General features: G+C 48.4%; 1 protein-coding gene across 4 annotated transcripts; it reads left to right on the top strand.

Moving 5' to 3' along the window:
* The first annotated feature begins 670 nt into the window (after positions 1–670).
* Positions 671–16,273, top strand: WNT5A (Wnt family member 5A). Of its 4 annotated transcripts, none has more exons than XM_042799466.1 (5): positions 671–1,726; positions 5,106–5,239; positions 6,396–6,661; positions 11,518–11,810; positions 13,399–16,273. In XM_042799466.1, the coding sequence occupies exons 1-5, from the start codon at positions 1,721–1,723 to the stop codon at positions 13,855–13,857; spliced, it is 1,158 nt and encodes a 385-aa protein (XP_042655400.1). In that variant the 5' UTR covers positions 671–1,720; the 3' UTR covers positions 13,858–16,273. The 4 variants fall into 4 exon arrangements, with proteins under 4 accessions (XP_042655400.1, XP_032840242.2, XP_032840243.1 ...); XM_032984351.2 differs by lacking the exon at positions 671–1,726 and adding an exon at positions 2,260–4,307; XM_032984352.2 differs by lacking the exon at positions 671–1,726 and adding an exon at positions 2,260–4,673.
* Positions 16,274–16,769: the final 496 nt, after the last annotated feature.

Below are 16,769 nucleotides of genomic sequence, written 5' to 3'. Positions count from 1 at the left end.
TCGGAGCTTGCAGTAACCGGGGCTTGTCAAACGAGCCTCTGCTCAGGAATGCTGGTGCAGCCCCCGCCGGCTCGGCCATGTGCGCTGCACATTGCGCGCACATGTATGCGCGGGGGTGCCTCCGCGGGGCCGGCCCGGCAGCGTATGGAGTGTGTGTGGGGGGGGGGGGGGGGGGGGGGGAGGCTGCGTGTGTCCCCCCGCCACAGGGTGACCCGTCGGCAGTGCTGGTGGCACAGCTCGGCCGCGCAGCCCGCACACACACACACCTCCGGCCGGGGCGGGCGCAGGGGGGCACCGCTTTGGGGGAAGAGTTTGGGTTCACAGGGGTCTCAGGCCGGGCTTGGCCATCGAGAAGGGCCCGGAAATGCGGGGCTCCCCTGATGCGGGGCTCCCAGGGGCGCGCTGCGGCCGCAGGGACCGGGCACCCCGCGGCTGCACCGGGATCCCGCTCGCTGCCGTACAGCTTTAAAATCCAGCCCAGTCTGCAATAGGTCGGCTCCGGGCGCATGCGCTGCGGAGAAAGTTTTTGAGCTGCCGTTGGCTCTCCAACTTTTTTTTTTTCTCCTTTTTCTCTCTTTTTTTTTTTTTTTTTTTTTTAAAAAAAAAAAAACAACAACAAAAAAACCCAAAACAGTTTTAAGCAGCGGGGTGAAGAGGAGCGAGGGAGACACACGGGGGGAGCTAGGCCGGCTGCAGCGGGCGGGGGGCAGAACCCTGAGGAGGAAGGGTCGGCTGCAGCGCGACGCCGTCTGCTCCGGCTCGTTCTCCAGCGCGTAACTTGCTCCCCGGCGCTGGGTGCCTTTGCCAGCGATGGATTGGGGGAGCCGCAGCTCCTGAAGCCCCGGACTTCACCCCTCCCCCTGCCCCTACTCGCCTTGCAGGATCAGTCGCCCCGTAAGACAGACACACGCGTGCACAGGGCCCCCCCTCCCCCTTCCCTGGTTGTGCAGAAACTTCTTTTTCTGTTGGGTTTGTTCTTCTCTGTGTAAAATGGAGGGAGCCAGCCCCAGGATGGCTCTGCAGCCGCGGACGCCCGGCTCCGCACCGCCCAGCCTTTAAGCAAGAGAAGGAGGGCGGGCAGGGGGGAGCCCTGCGCCCGCTCGGCTCCGCTCGTCCCCCTTGCCCGGTCCGCGCAGAGCCGCGGAGGGGCCGCGCCGGCGGCCGGAGCGCTGCCGGGGCCGGGTGGAAGCGCGGGGAGCCCCGCGGCGGCACCACCTGGGCTGGTGGGACGGATCGTCGCCCGCGGCGCTTTCGCTGCCGCTTGTGAAGATTTTTATTTGCTTCCGCACAATCACGCCCACGGGCGCTGTGTGCGTGTGTTGGGTTGGCTTTTTTTTTTTTTGGGGGGGGGGGGAGGCTTTTTTTTTTTTCCTTTTTTTTGGCCTTTTTTTTTTTTTTTTTTTTTTTTTTTTGCCTCCTTCTTCTTCTGGTGGTGGAAAGCCCTAATTACTGCGATTGCTGATGGACCTTGGAAAGAAGGCTGCACTGGTGCCCCGCTCCGCAGTCGGACACGCTCAGCCTGCGCCGGACAGAGCGACCGCTCGCCCACCGCCCCCCGCCAGCACCGCGGCCCCCCGCGCTTCCCCGGCAGCCGCCGCCGTCCGCTGCCTGGGAGGATACCGCCCGGCTCCTGCGATCCAGGATTTTACTTTCGCCTCGCCCTCTCCCCTCCTGCTCTGCTTGGATTACTTGGCTGCTCTCGCTCGGTGATCCCGCGGCAATGGAGGTGAGTCCGCGCGGGGCGCGGGAGCCTCCGCGCCGCAGGGGGCTGCCTCCGCGGGCGCGCAGGGTGGGCTGCCCCTCGGCGGGGCGCGGCCCTGCGCGGGCGCGGGTCCCCGGCCGCGGGGCGGCCCTCTCTTCCCCGAGCTGCCGCCGGGCGCTCCCACCTCTCCGCTTTCACCCACCGCGGAGACGCTGCTCCCCGCTTGGAAAAAGCTCCTTTATTTTCTTTTTTTTTTTTTTTTTTTTGTCTTTTCTTTTTAAATTTCCCACTCGAAGAGAGGCTGCCCGCCGCAGGGACGCTTGCTGGGCTCGCTCTGCCCGCCGCGTCCCGGTGCATCTTTCTGGCAGCGGTTCCTAACGCGAGTTTAAAGACATCTTTCCAAACTTCCCAAAGTTTCCCGAGGAGGATCGCTATGGAGGAGCTCAACGTCGGCGCTAATGGTGGCCTGTACCTTTAAGGAGAGCTGGCTGGGGGCCAGCGGAGGACCCGGAGTCAGCCCCCCCCCCCCCCCCCCGTCCCCCTCCTTTTTAATTTTATTCTAAGTTTCTGGAGATTATCACTCTGCATCTGCAGAGGGTCCCGCTTGGGTCAGAGCGGAGGAGCGCGGCTCCTCGGGGTCCCCTTGGCGCTGCGAGGACTCCATGTTGGAAAGGCTGTTGGCTTTCTGTTGTTTGTTTGTTTTTAATTGTCAATTGTATGCTAAATCGGTTGCGCTCGGAGGGTCACGGAGAGTTCAGTTGGGCCGAGAAGCCAGGCTTTTCCCCGGCCGGAGGTGGCGCGGAGGGAAGGACGGAGGTGCGCCTTGCACCCCCTTGGAAACCCCCCCCTCGCCTCTCCGGTAGGAGAGAGCTGGACTGCGGACCCAGCGAGTGACTTTCTCTGAAAACGTGAAACCCGGTCTCGCCCTTCCAAAATGGATGTAAAGCCGCAGGGGGCTGCCGGGGGGGTTCCCCGTGGAGCCGCTGCGCCTCCCGCGGAGCCCGCCGCGGTTTACAGCTCCCGGGAGCCGGGGCTCTGGAAGCCGCCTTCCCGCAGGTAGTGCTCCCAGAAAACCAGATGCCTTCGCAGGCTTTCCAGACACCCCGTGTAAAACAGGATCACAGGCGATCCCGCGGCTGCAGGATCTGTAAAAGCCTCCCTTTTCATCTCAGCAGAGTGCGAGCTCCGCATGGGGTGCATTAAATACCAAAAACCAATCTCCGCGGCCCTACAAAGTTGAAAATGGTGCCTCGCACTCCTGATAGCCGGCGAGTCTTTTTTTTTTTTTTTTACTTCTTTTGATGGCTTTTTTGTTGTTGTTTTTGATGGCAGCTTGTCAGCTGCTGCGCTCAGAAGGGCCGGGCCCCCGGGTGCAGGTGCCTCCTCCCGCCTCGCCAGGCCGCGCCGTGCCAGGGGGACGAGGCGGGCCATGGCAGCGCTGGTGGGGGGCGGGAGGTGCCGTCGCGGGGGGGGCGCAGCGGCCGCCCGGCCCCGGCCCCGGTCCCGGTGCCTCCCGGGGCTGCGGGGGCCGAGGCCGCCCCCTGTTGGGCGCGGGCGGCACAGCTCCCTGGGGGCTGCTCCGGCCCGGCCCGGCCCGGCCCGGGGGGGGCACCGCGGCCCTTTGAGCGGGGCGGGCGGTGGGGTTTGGGGCGGGCAGGGGGAATTTGGCCCCACCGGCCGCGTCTTGCAGCGGCGGCACCGGGTCCCGGCGGGCCCCGGCCGCCCGCCCCGCCGGGGCAGCTCGGCGGGCAGTGAGCCCGGCTGCTGGGCAGGGCAGCTGCGCATCTCTTGCGGTGCCGCTTGGGCACCGGCGTCCTCAGCCTCCTCAGGGCTCGGGCGGTTCCACGGCACTTCTTTATTATTGTTACTTTAAGAACGGATGAAAGAAAAAGCCCCAACACGTCGGCTTTGGGGTGTCGCAGCGAGCGCCTCGCACACCTTGCTTCGCCGCACGTCCCTTGCTTCATCCGCCCTCGGCTTTCGCATCTTCCCCGGGATTGTTCCCATTTAAACCGGACGGGCTCTTTCTGCGGCGGGAGACCGGTCCCCTTTCACCACCACCCCCACCCACCCAGCAGGAACTGGGGGGGTCCCTCGGCACGGGGGGTGTTTGACGCGCAGGAGGCGGCCAGGGGCGAGGGGCGGCTTCGGCCCCGCGGCTGCAGCCCCGGCGCGGTCTCCGCTCGCACACGCGGGCGGCCCCCACGCTGACTGCAGCTTCCCCGCGTGTGTCCGGGCGGGTTTCGTGTCAGCCCAACTTCCCGCCGCGGCGCTGCGATCGGTCCTCTCCTCCCGACTCTTCGCAAACAGAAATAAATTGGAATTAAGAGCACCTTCAATTCAGCATTAAGGGCTTTTTGGGAATGAATAGGGAGCCCTCAAGTGTCGAAATGTCTTTTTTTTTTTTTTTTTTTTTTTTTTTTTTTCTTCCCTCCTTCCGAGGGGAGGGGAAATAAAAAATCGTGAATGGCACTGGTTAGCAAGTTAAAGAGTCCCGTGTGAGGACGCAGACTGTGATCGCGGGACCTGTCGGTGGAAGCGTTTGATTTCCAAGGCGGCAGCCTGCTTGTTGCCGGGGCCGGGTCGGGACGCGGAGCCGCTCCTGGTACCTCCCCGGGCCGGCACCGACCCCGGCGGGGCCCGGGGGCTGCCGTCGGGGCTGCCCCAGTGCGGAGCTCAGGGCTGCCTCGGCGATCGCGGAGAGCGGGCGGCGGCGCAGCCCGGAGGCTGCGGCGAGATGGTTTAGGGGGGCAGCGGGGAGCGCCTTCCCCGGCCGGCGGGGAAGGGCGAGGACCGGCCGCATCGTCGCCGGCGGGGAGCCGCCGGGCCTCCCCCCCCGCCCCGCGGCACCGACCTCCCCCCCCCGCCTCCCCGTTCCCACTCGGGCTCGCTTTGCAAACCTGAAGCCGCCTTTAGCCCGCCGTGAGCGTTTCGTGTCCACGATGCTGGCTCCGGAGCGGGGAGCGATGGGGTAATGCCCGGCCCGGGGCCCGCGGGTCGCCTGTAGCCCCGGGGCCGCGGGGATGGCGGGATGGGGTCCCCCGTGTCCGGAGCAGCGGTCCCGTTCCTGTCCCGTCCCGTCCCGCCACGGGCGGGGTGCGGGGATGGCGGGGCCGGGGCAGAGGGACAGGCGGGCGCGGGTCGGTGCTGCGGCCGCCCCGGGAAGGCGGTGTCCGCCGGGGGGGTGGGGGGGGGGGGGCGTGGGGGTGCGTGGGTGGGTTTTGCCCGGTGGAGCGGGAGCCGCGACGTGCCTGCGTTTGGCACCAAAGCCTCGGCGGGGAGAAGGGCAGGCAAGTCAGAGTCAAGTTAAAAGGGGCCCGGATACTTCCGTTGTTTAAACTTGAATGCTCGAAAATGGTCTGAGAAGCAATAAACAATCTGATCCTTTTTCTCCCCCCTCCAGAAATCCACTGCAGTATTAATCCAAGGAGGTGCTTTGGGGACAGTTGGCAGTACAATGGCTGCTCAGTATCTCATAGTGGCTCTGGCCATTTTCTCCTCTTTTACCCAGGTTGTAATAGAAGCCAGCTCTTGGTGGTAAGCATCTTGTATCGACTTGATTTTAAAAGGGGGTGTCAAAATTTGCTTGATTAAATGTGTATTTACTTCGTATGTACTTTGTTTCTGAGGGAGTACTACTGCATGAAAGAGACAGCAGGGGAGTAATGTTTTAGTTGTAATATGTTGCGTAGTAAAATGAACAGGTCTCGAATAAGTGCAAATGTGCAACATCTCGTGTTGTAAAATGCAGTTTTTAGAATGCTGTACAGTAGATTCTCTGTGGATTTGATTGTCCTTAAATTATTAGAATTGACTTTCTGTTAAAAGAGTCATTTTAACTCCCTTAGGTTAGAAATTTTGCATATATAAGAGAGAATGCTGATTTACAAGTAAAAACTTTTGCTACAGTTTCGGTTTGAACTTTTCTGTAACTTAAATGTTTGTAAATGTATTTTGTTACAAAGAACTACATTTAAATTTCTGCTTTGGCAAATTATATATTTTTGTACAGTGTACAATGTTGGGAATTCTGGAAATAGGTGTTTGCTGTTTCAAGAGTTTCTTTTTGGATTAATGGCCACTTTTAACTGAAATGTATCATGTGAAGAGCACTTTAAGAATTAAGAAAACAAAGTTGATTTTGTTTACAGTGAATATACTTGCCTCTGTGTTTTTGTTTGTCGTTCGGAAGAATTGAGAAGTAGTCTGTAACAAGTTTCTAACTTCTGGCTTGCTAAAGGTTTCCCTATTTGTTCCTGGTAGAACAGATTGAAAAATCCAGACTTAAATTTAAAATGTGTGTTAAAATGAATTGGGGTTTGGGGGGGCCTTTTTCATTTTTGCTTTATTTATTTATTTTTTGGCCTTGCAGTAGTTTGGAGCTTCTGTTATTTTTACTATGTCCATTTAAGTTGGTAAAGGACTGCTTAGATGCAAGACTTCCAAGTCTGCATTTTACTTCAGTCCCTAATCTATGGTGATAACCACATGGATGGGAACTAATAACTTCTGTGCTGTCTTTAAGACAAAACTTTAAGATTTAAGTGTTTGGGTTTTTTTCTTACCTGTTAGCAAAACCAGGAGTTGTATGCTCATGTATAAGATACAGTTCTGTTTGGGATTTATAGAATTTTTTTTTTTTTTTTTTTTTTTTTAGCTTTCTCTTTATTAATCCAAATCTTTCTTTACGCAGGTCTTTAGGGATGAACCCTATGAACCCCATGAACCCTGTTCAGATGTCAGAGGTGTATATAATAGGAGCCCAGCCACTATGTAGCCAGCTAGCAGGGCTTTCCCAAGGACAGAAGAAACTCTGCCAATTGTATCAGGACCATATGCAGTTCATTGGAGAGGGTGCAAAGACGGGCATTAAGGAGTGCCAGTATCAGTTCAGACATAGAAGATGGAATTGCAGCACTGTGGACAACAACTCTGTTTTTGGCAGAGTCATGCAGATAGGTAGGAAGCAACATCTTTATGATTAAACTCTTGTCTAAGGATATGTATGGCACATACTGTTCTGCACTTGAAACTCTTGCCAGGTTCTCAGTGAGTACTGCATACAATCAAGTGTTTTTAAAAGTTGGCAAAGGAGTTGAATTATTTTTAGCTGGAGGTGATTTCCCACCACTGTCCAGCCATGTGTCTTGGAAAACAAAGTAGGAATATATATTTGCATATGGGGATAGAGGAGAAAGAAAAATGCAGCCCTGAAATCTCCTTTTAGAAAACCTGAGACAAAATGAAGGCAACCTAAGAGAATTAAAACCAGCAGCGTCTTGTAAAATTAAAGATGTGCACATCTACTTCCAAAATTAGTGGCCACATCATAAATTGCTCTTGGTCTGGAGGTTAACTGAAAATTGTTGCTCTGTCTATTAGTATTTATAGGCAATTCCTTCTTGCCTATTTCCAGATACAGTAACTTTTTTCTCTCTTTGAGAAGGGTAGATTTATGTTAAAAATAATGTAGCAGGGTAATTTTTATGAAATCAGTTCTATCAGGACAAAATGTGTGATTGTCCTTGTAACTTACATTTAATGTAATCACGAGGCTGGTAGGAGAGACAGATTCCTGTTTAACATCTTACCACAATTTGGTGGGCACCCAACCCTTTCTCTATCAGATCCTCTTTGAAATGTGCTTCTCCAATGCTCATGTGCTTCCAGCCTTTCCTGTTGTTCAAGGACCTCATCGTATTTTAAAGTCCTTGGCATAATTTTAACCAGTGATGTTGAACTGGGTCCATAGTGAAGCCTTCCTGTGCCTTTCCCAAGTCGGATTGCTGATTCTGTGTAAGCAACTGAAAAACGCTTATTTTTCGGGGTGACAGTTGTGATCTTTTATGTAGTGATCAGTACACGGACAAACTCAGTGGTGCTCTTTAGTTGGAGATGTAAAGCTTTTATGTCAGTGTTTTTCTGTCCTGCTTTTTAAAAATAAAGTTTTAAAATCAGACTCAAGCTAGGTTTGTCTGCAAATGGGCTAACTCCAGTTAAAGTTGAAGGAATACATCAATTCACATTTGGTCTCAATTTCTGTTAAAAGAAGTTTTTATATGGAGATTGTCAGACAAATAGAAAAAAAATCTATTGCATAAAAGTACCTAATGGGAACAGCTGATTTTAGATAAACAACCTTCCCTGGGATTTTTGCAAGCACAGTATTAACCCCCCCCATAGAGTTTGTTTTTTTTTACCCTACCCAGCCAAAAAGTTTAAAAGCACATGAAACATGAAAGAAAACTTGTCTTGTATACCTTTCTGTTCTAATAATCTAACAAATGTCAGAAAAATAATCTGTTTAAAATTTAGGCCTTCATCCTTCAGCCCTTATTTATTATTCAAGCAAGTGAAAATTAGCTCAAGGGGACTATTGGTGTGAAGAAATGTACAGGATTGGGCCTGTGATTTGTGGTGTCTGTCTCTGGAATAGATGTTTCTGCCCTCCCCAAGTATGACAGATTTATTTAAAGGTAGTGTCTTTCAAGTTAAATAACTTTGCCGCACCCTTCTGCTGAATATGACTGTATTAGCTGATGTCTACACAGCAATTCATCATGTAATTAAGCCACTTATTCTAATTGCAGATGGAAGCAAGGTTAATAGCCATATTCAAGAGTTAAAGAGCCTAAAGAGTGTATTCACTGAGAACAAGAAAGGTGTTGTGGGTAACAGTTGTATTATTTCATGCTGACCTTCAGTAGTGACAGTTGCTGTTCCTCTGAGTGGAAGGAAAAACGGGTACTTCTAGAGTCCGATTCAGTTTTGCTTCAGCCCGCCATACCCTGGCTTGTCAGGGACTGTCAGATATTCCTTACTTTCACCGACATGAGAGGATGGTAGTCAGGATCTGAATGCACGTAGTTTGGGAGGATTTTGTCATCTGAGCTAACAACATGCTGTCGCTGGCTGCGCACAGGAGAGCGCCTGGGCAAAGCACCGACTGACTGGCAGCACAGTAATTACCCCGATGTATAAATGGACAGTCTTTCTTCCAGGATTTATCCTGCAAAGTTAGCTTAAGCTGTACAAATAAACCTAGCATTGGGTTTGGAAACTTGCTCTGTGGCTTACTGAACTGCAAAATTTTTGGGCTTTTGTTCTCTGCTGCTCTCCTTTGCCGCTGGTTCCCAGGTCAGGCCATGGTCCTCGCTGCCTCCCTCGCCTTGCGCCATCTCCTGGCTCTGTGGCCGGCCCCAGGCTGGCTGCGCTTGGGCTTTGCAGACAACTAAGTGCTAACATAAAATAAAATAACTGGATCCTCCCCCAACAGCTCGGTGTAGTTGGGGTCCAGTTTATTCGTGCCTGCTGCCTGGTCTTGAATGCTTTTAAAATATAAGACAAAGAACATTTTGTATCTTATGTTCAGGTATAAAAAAAACCTGTTCTTGCAGACTTATTCATATCAAGTGGAAAGCTCAGCTCCTTGCTCTGTGGGTGGCTTCCTACAGTGTGTGTATATTGAACAGTTCCATTTCTATGTTTTATATATATGGGAGAGAGGGGACTCAAACGTGTTTGGAATGTATGTTTCCTTGCCATGGCTACAATAGAGAGAAATGTTGGACTGTGGGAAAAGACAGATATATTTGACAGGGAAGGAAAGCACAGTTGTGCCTAAAGACTTAATAAATAAATAAATAAATCAGAGTAACTCATCCATGTGGAACCATCACTCCTAATGTGTTCCTGGGGTGGATGACTTGAGGCAGGGTTGGCTTGCAACCTGTGGGGGCTTGAAATCTACTTCAGCAGCTGATGCTAGTTTATAATTTGCCTAAGTGTTCAAGGAGGGAACTTGGGGGGCAACTCTGCTTTCTGTACCCCAGCCTTTCCTTTTCCTTCCCACTGAGAGTAAGTTCTTTAAAATATGCTCCAGGGTAATAATGAAAACTAGTCAAAAAAAGTCAGCTTTATGAGTTTAAATCCTGCAGTAAACGGCATAGTTAACCATATGAAAGCATGAGCTAACTAAACATGAAAAAGAATAAAATGGAACGGAAGAGGCAAGTCCTGTGGTCCAAAGTAGACCACGTTTCTTTCCCCTCAATCTAGTGGAAATTTTATTTAAGGAATTAATCCAAAAATGTGTGTTACAGAACAAATGGGAACATTAAAATCTGTATGAGGTTCTCCCCACTATAGTTTGCAGTAAATGCAAGGCATAAGTCACCACAGAAAGCCAAATCTTTTTAAACTGAAAAGGCTATTCCTGTAACCCTTTATACCCATAATTCATGTAAGTACTTCCATGAGCAGGTGTCTGTGAGAATAGACCACTGTAAGTAAGGGAGCAAAGTGCTTCTCATCTTCCTTAAGTCTGATCTTTCCCAACATAAGACTTCTGATTTTTCCCGTTTAAAACCAGCATCTATTACTAAAATTAATCCAGTGGATGACAGCTGTTATATTAACAAAGCTGCTCTGAGCATGGTGTCATCTTGATGTTAAATATAGACCAGACTGCAAATTATTTATGTTCCAGAAGTGCTTGAAAGCTCCTATTAGATTTGACCTGTTGTGGTAGGTCTTGTACAAAGAGTTTCTGCCTCAGAATGTTGCTGCCTAAATACATATGACATGTTCAAAACACAATCTCTTAAATCCCTAATTTTACAAAGTCTCATGCTGTTCTCTAGGAAAAATCTTGTAAAATCAGAATTAAATAGCTTGATCTATTGATTGGGCCAAAGATTAGAAATAGAACTTAATTCATATAAATATATAAAAACATATATATTTAGTCTATTCTCAGTCATTCTGAGAATCTTTTTTGGAAAAGATCCAGTGGGATACTGTCTCTTAAGATGAAAAATAAACTTCAAGTGGGCTCTCTGGTGCAAGTCTTACAAGTTTTTGTTTGTTTGTTTGCTTGCTTGAAAGCTTTTCTAGTTGTAGTCAGAACTTGTGGCACCCTTGTAAAAGCAATAGGGGAAGTCAATCTCTAAATAAAGTTGGGATTAGTTACTGTCAAGACGATGATACGTGGCCATATCTTGCCTTGTGGGTATTGTAACTTTTTCTTCAGAAAGTTTGAAACTCAAGGTTTTCAATTTCCATTTAAGGGCACCAGATGCAGGAGAAAACCTTCAAGGCCGCCTTGTGCCAAGGGTTTTTTCTTCCCTGTAATTTGTAAAGATGATTGTCCACGGACTCACTTGCCATTTTCACATGAGCTGGAGTGGTGGATACTGAACAGCACAGGTTGTTGTTAGTTTTAAATAGCCTCCTACAGAAGTGCCTGGCTTATGCATAGGGTGAAGAGCTGTGTGTTATTCTGCTGTGCATTTCTTTTGATACCAGGAGGCTTTGTAAAACACTATAACTTTAAGTAAATTGGAACAAGTGGGTGAAGTGCATCAATCATGTTTGAGAAGTAGCAATTTAAGAACCAGACTTTTAAAAGTTGTATTTAACATCTCTTCTTTTTTTTTTTTTTTTTTTTTTCTGAAAGACAGGGAGTCTGGTTCCCTTTCTGCCCCTCACACGCAGGCACGGCTGCTTTGGCCCTGCTGGCATCTCGTTCTGGCCCCAATTCACCTCCTCCCCGCTCCCTTGTCCAAGCTTTCACCAACAGGAATAAGAAGTGTCTCCTGCTCTTCGCAGACACCTTGTGTGCTCTAATGGGTTGGTTTCAGTTGGTGCTTTCAGAGTGGAGACATTTTGAGAAGCCACGGTTCAGGGTTACTCTCCCTTTTAGTAGGCTCATGAATTCTGGTGGCTCCTGGAGAGCCTTTGCCCTCCCGGCTCATCGGCGGGCAGAGAGTGGGGCGCACGGGCTCTCCCCTAACACCGCTCCTCTTTCTGCGCAGGCAGCCGGGAGACGGCGTTCACCTACGCGGTGAGCGCAGCTGGGGTGGTCAACGCCATGAGCCGTGCCTGCCGGGAGGGCGAGCTCTCCTCCTGCGGCTGCAGCCGCGCGGCGCGGCCCAAGGACTTGCCCCGGGACTGGCTTTGGGGTGGCTGCGGGGACAATATCGAGTACGGATACCGCTTCGCCAAGGAGTTCGTTGACGCCCGGGAGCGCGAGAGAGTTTACCAGAGAGGCTCCTACGAGAGTGCCCGCATCATGATGAACCTGCACAACAACGAGGCCGGGAGAAGAGTAAGTGGCTGTGAAACAGCATGTCCCTCTGCCCCTGTCTATGTCCCTCCTTTTGGGGAAAGACGTGCCTTGGTGGGACACAGAGCAGTGCTGGATGGTGACCAGCCACCGAGGCTTGTCTCCGTTTCAATGCACAGAACAAGAAAACAGCAAGTACAGGGTGTAGGTGGGTGGGGAGTATATGAATTTGCTTCTGGTTGTCTGACAGCCCTGTTGCCTTCCCCCTGGGGACTGGGACCAAAGTGTGTTGTGTTTTCCTCCGTATTGTTTCATTAAAAGTGCCGTGCTCACTGTGGATTCTCTGTAGAGCAGAATTTTATTACTTTGTATTTCCAACCAGGACAGTGTGTGTTGGAGGGAAGAGGGACGCGCTGGGCTTCCCAGGCTGGAATTGTGCCGCAGGATTGTTCTGACTTTTTTTTCTTTCCCTGCTTTAAGAAGATGTGAAAAGCTCCTCCATATTATTAAAAAACATGGCCTTCTGTGGTTAAACATGTCTTTATGGTTTCTTTAATCTCAAAAATGCATTAAATGAATGGGTGTAAACTTTTCTTTTTTTAATAGTCTGAACATGAAGAGCCAAAATCATTATTTTCCTAGAGCTTGAAGTGCCAGAAATAGGCAGCTGGAGACTTTACACTTGTGTTCTAAGGTGAAGAAGGATGAAAGATAATTGAAAATTAATAGTATTTAAATGTGAGAGGAGGGTGTCTGAAAGCAAGGGACAAGCCAATTTACTATTAGCAGGAAGAAAAATGACACTTTCATAGTTGCTTATGGAGACTCGAGCAGTTTTTTCCTTCCTCAGCCTCATCTTTGCAGTGCCATTTGGCAGCATTAAGACCCTCTGTAACTGCTGGGTGGAAGTTGTCTACAGTATCATCTAATGTGTCAGACCCCAGGATTTTTGGGGCAGTGTCAACACTGACTCTTATTTCTATTTGTGCAGGGCAAATGACTTATATTTCCTTGCCAAAGCTTTGTAAAGAGGATATTGCTATGTAGCTCTGTCTCCCACCCATAGGTGTTTGGGGGTTTCTTCTTGGATGCAGTCTCCTTTGCAGAGCAATATTTTGGATAGGAGGAGGATACTGAGCCAAGAGTAGACAGTCAGCTGCAGCTGAGCCAGGAGCAAGAGGAATCTTAACTCTTTCCCTAATTGCAGCCTCAAGCAGAGATCAATAGAGAGAGTAACTCAGATAGAAAATAAAGGGATGCTTTACATTTCTCAATGAAACAGCAAAATCCTTTGCTGGCGTGAGAGTGAATTCCTAAAATTTGACTGCAGCCTGACTGATGCTGCTGTCTGGGCTGTGTGTGTGCTGTTGTGGCCGTCTCTGCGGTGGGAGAGGCTGGTGAGAGCTCTCCCTTCCTCCTCCTGGCTAACGGGGGTGCTGGGGGGGCACATGTGTCAGCTCGCTCATTCTTCCTTCCCAGCGTATTGGAGGAGGGAGGAGGATGCTGAGGTGAATATTGTGGAGAGGCGAGTGAGAATGTGACAGAGGGCAGGAAATGGGGGGAATAAATGCTTTCACAGCCATGCTAATCTTTCATCACTGTTTTTGCTTTCTTTCCCTGGCTCCTCCAGACTGTGTACAACCTGGCTGATGTGGCCTGTAAGTGCCACGGTGTCTCTGGTTCCTGTAGCCTGAAGACCTGTTGGCTGCAGCTTGCTGATTTCCGCAAGGTAGGCGATGCCCTGAAGGAGAAATACGATAGTGCTGCTGCCATGAAACTCAACAGCCGGGGCAAGCTGGTGCAAGTGAACAGCCGCTTCAACGCACCCACCATCCATGACCTGGTCTACATCGACCCCAGCCCTGACTACTGCGTGCGCAATGAGAGCACTGGGTCCCTGGGAACCCAGGGCCGCCTTTGCAATAAGACCTCGGAGGGCATGGACGGCTGCGAACTCATGTGCTGTGGCCGGGGGTACGACCAGTTCAAGACGGTGCAGCGAGAGCGCTGCCACTGCAAATTCCACTGGTGCTGCTACGTGAAATGCAAGTTGTGCACAGAGATCGTGGACCAATTTGTGTGCAAATAGGGGATGAACGAGATGGGAGGGACTGCAGCCACCTGCCAGCAAGGGGTGCAGGCCCCTCTCCCTTTCCACAGGACTATCTCCACTTTATTTATAGAGTCCAACGAGTTGTCGTCTTCTTAAAAAAAAAAAAAAATGCAGAGGGAAGGGAAAAAAAAAAGAAAGAAAAAAGAAAAATATAAAGGTTGCAAAGAGAAGTGCCTCAAAACCCTCTCTGCGTCCATCCCAGAACTGTGTGTGGCTTATATTTTTGGCAATAATGGGGGAGAACCTGAGAATATTTATTTTACAAAGTAAAAAAAAAATTGACTTAAAAACAATAGAGTAGTTTGAGGGGAAAATCCAACATATCCTAATTTAGTCCGATGGGACGTAATACACGTGCAGTAGGCAGAGCAACCATGTAATAATGTGCTTGGGATGTTAGAACAATCCTTATGGATGTGAGGAACACAGAGACCTGTCCATTACTTTTAGTTTCAGACACTAGAAGTTATCAGAATAGGGTATATAAAGCTGTTCAATACATTTAGGGCTCTGTAAATATGGGGTATATTCATCATGAAGTGCAGTGCCAGTTGCATATCTGAATGTACCTGCTTAAGTACGCCATGTCATCGGAGGGTAAAGAGCAAAGGATCATAAAGGCTTCAACTGTGCTATTCTTGAGTCACCATGTCTGGTTCCAGAACCTAACAAGACCCAAAAAAAGAAAAGAAAAAAATCTGCCTTGACGAATAATAGATACTCTTCAAGGTGGGATTTGGCCTTATTAGCTAATTGTGACGTTTGAGTGTCTCATCTTACAGAGCAGTACTTCACTGCTACCGAGTGTGGAGAGCAGCCGAGGTGCAGTGGAGCACTGGAGCTGGGCGGAGGGGAGCTGCAATGCTCACAAACAGTTTCGGTCTCTCAGCCTGGGAAACCCATAGAAAACAGAATTCCCCAAATTTGAAAATGCCTTAAAAATGGTGTAATAGCTGGCTGTCTTTCAAAACACAGCTTGACAAATAACTCCTCTAATTTTATGTGAGAAAATAGATCATTAGATATCCACTCGTGGAATGATTGATTTTTATTTTTTCCACAGATTTTGGGAACGCTTTCACTCAAGGAGACAATAGTTTCATATTTTAATAACATTAACTGACTATTATAGTTCAATGAAAAGTTGCAGCAGTACCAAATTTATCATCTTATGTCTTTAATACACATGCTTTAGATAATATATTGCAGATATACACTAAAACTGTTCAGACTATACTAGAGCAGTTACATATATATGGGAGAACTGTGGTCTTCTGGTGTCTGATATTTCAAAGCTTTTTGTACATATATATTTTAGTGATTTAAGGAATAATAAAACATCTAAATTACAGGGGCAGTTCATCCCCCATTTTCTTTTTCAGTTCTCTTCCGGTTCTTAGATTGATTCTAACCTTTTGGTGTTTTGTTTTTTTTTTTTTTTTTCACGATTTTTTAAAAGCTTTTATCATTCAGAAGTTTTAAGGACAGTCACAAAGAAGTAAGCCTCTTCCCAGCTTTAGGACTTTCTTGGGCAGTTGGTAGAGGCAGCACCCTGCACTTGAATTGATACTGGTCTGGAGATCGCTTCTATTCCACTTTCACATTAAGGGCATTACCGATTATTGCTGAAAGGAGACACCTTCTAACCCTAAATGTGCTGCGTTTGGCCCTTGCTTTTTAGCTTCTGAAATGGAAATTGTTATTTGTTGAACAATATGCATTCCCCACAATGCTGTGTAGTTACACAGAATTTCATCATTGGTTCAGATGCCTTGTTCCAACTCAGTCCCATTCAACAAGTTAAAGAAAATGGTTTTGCAAATACCAAGTGAGGAAAATCTTTCACTTTAGCCTAGTTGTACTAAAGCCTTAACTTTTCATGAGCCTTTAAGCTGTATCATTAAGTTCATCTTGATCATTTATCAGCTTCTTAAGTGGCGCTTTATTGCTCTTAATTTATTGTACAAGGACATATTTACCCCTCATCTTCAGATGTTTGCAAAGAATATCTTTAAAGTAAGATAAATAAATAAAGCACTAATTCATTGAATATGTCACTTTGGTTTTTATTGTACAAAAACCATGATCTTTTTTTTTTTTTTTTTTTTTTTTTTTCATTTGCGGAATCACCTCATGTTCCTTTTCAGTGAATTTTATCTGAGCAGAGCTGAATTTCATGATCCTAGCTATTAAAACACTATTTAATGTAAAATATTTTACTTGTCATTCAGATATGTAAATCTTCTATGTCCTTTCCTCTGTTCTGTACATTTAATGTACATATTTCTGTCTTGCGTGATTTGTATATTTCACTGGTTTTAAAAAAAAAAAAAAGAAAGGATTATGCCGTAATGGAAGATAGACTATAAAAATAAAACTTTGGTTGTATATTGGGAAGTGGTTTTAATTATCTTTCAGAGGAGGGTTTGTTAAAACAATGAACAGAGTTGATTTTTAAATTTACTACGTGGTAAAACAGGGAAGTGATTGTTCGCCAGACGTACAAAGTACATCTTGAAATTTTATTTCTATATTAAGAAGGCATACAGATGTAAGTACCTCTTAAATAGAAGGGGGAAAAAACCCCAAAAAGCGTAATCCCAAATCCCTGTGACTGAATTAGAGAGCATTTTAGAGATGAATAAATATTTAATTGACAATGGATAGGGACCTAGGTTAATGTTATTTGTGTGCATAGGTCTTCCAGGGTTGCTTGTTGTGATTCTGGGACAGTGGGGCCAGATCCTGTGAACAGTTTACTCCAATAATTCTAGTGATGGCAGCAGGATCCTTGCGTGAGTAAAGGTTTCCAGCGTAAAAAGTGTTCGGGACTGGGTTTTGTGTGGTTTGGGTCACTGGAGTGTGGTTCTCCCACCCATCAGCCTGGC

Source organism: Tyto alba, unplaced genomic scaffold (genome assembly GCF_018691265.1).
Source record: "Tyto alba isolate M040663 unplaced genomic scaffold, T.alba_DEE_v4.0 Super-Scaffold_3, whole genome shotgun sequence".
NCBI classification, from domain to species: domain Eukaryota; kingdom Metazoa; phylum Chordata; class Aves; order Strigiformes; family Tytonidae; genus Tyto; species Tyto alba.
Note: the sequence above shows the minus strand (reverse complement) of the source record. Positions and strands in the feature narration are given on the sequence as shown.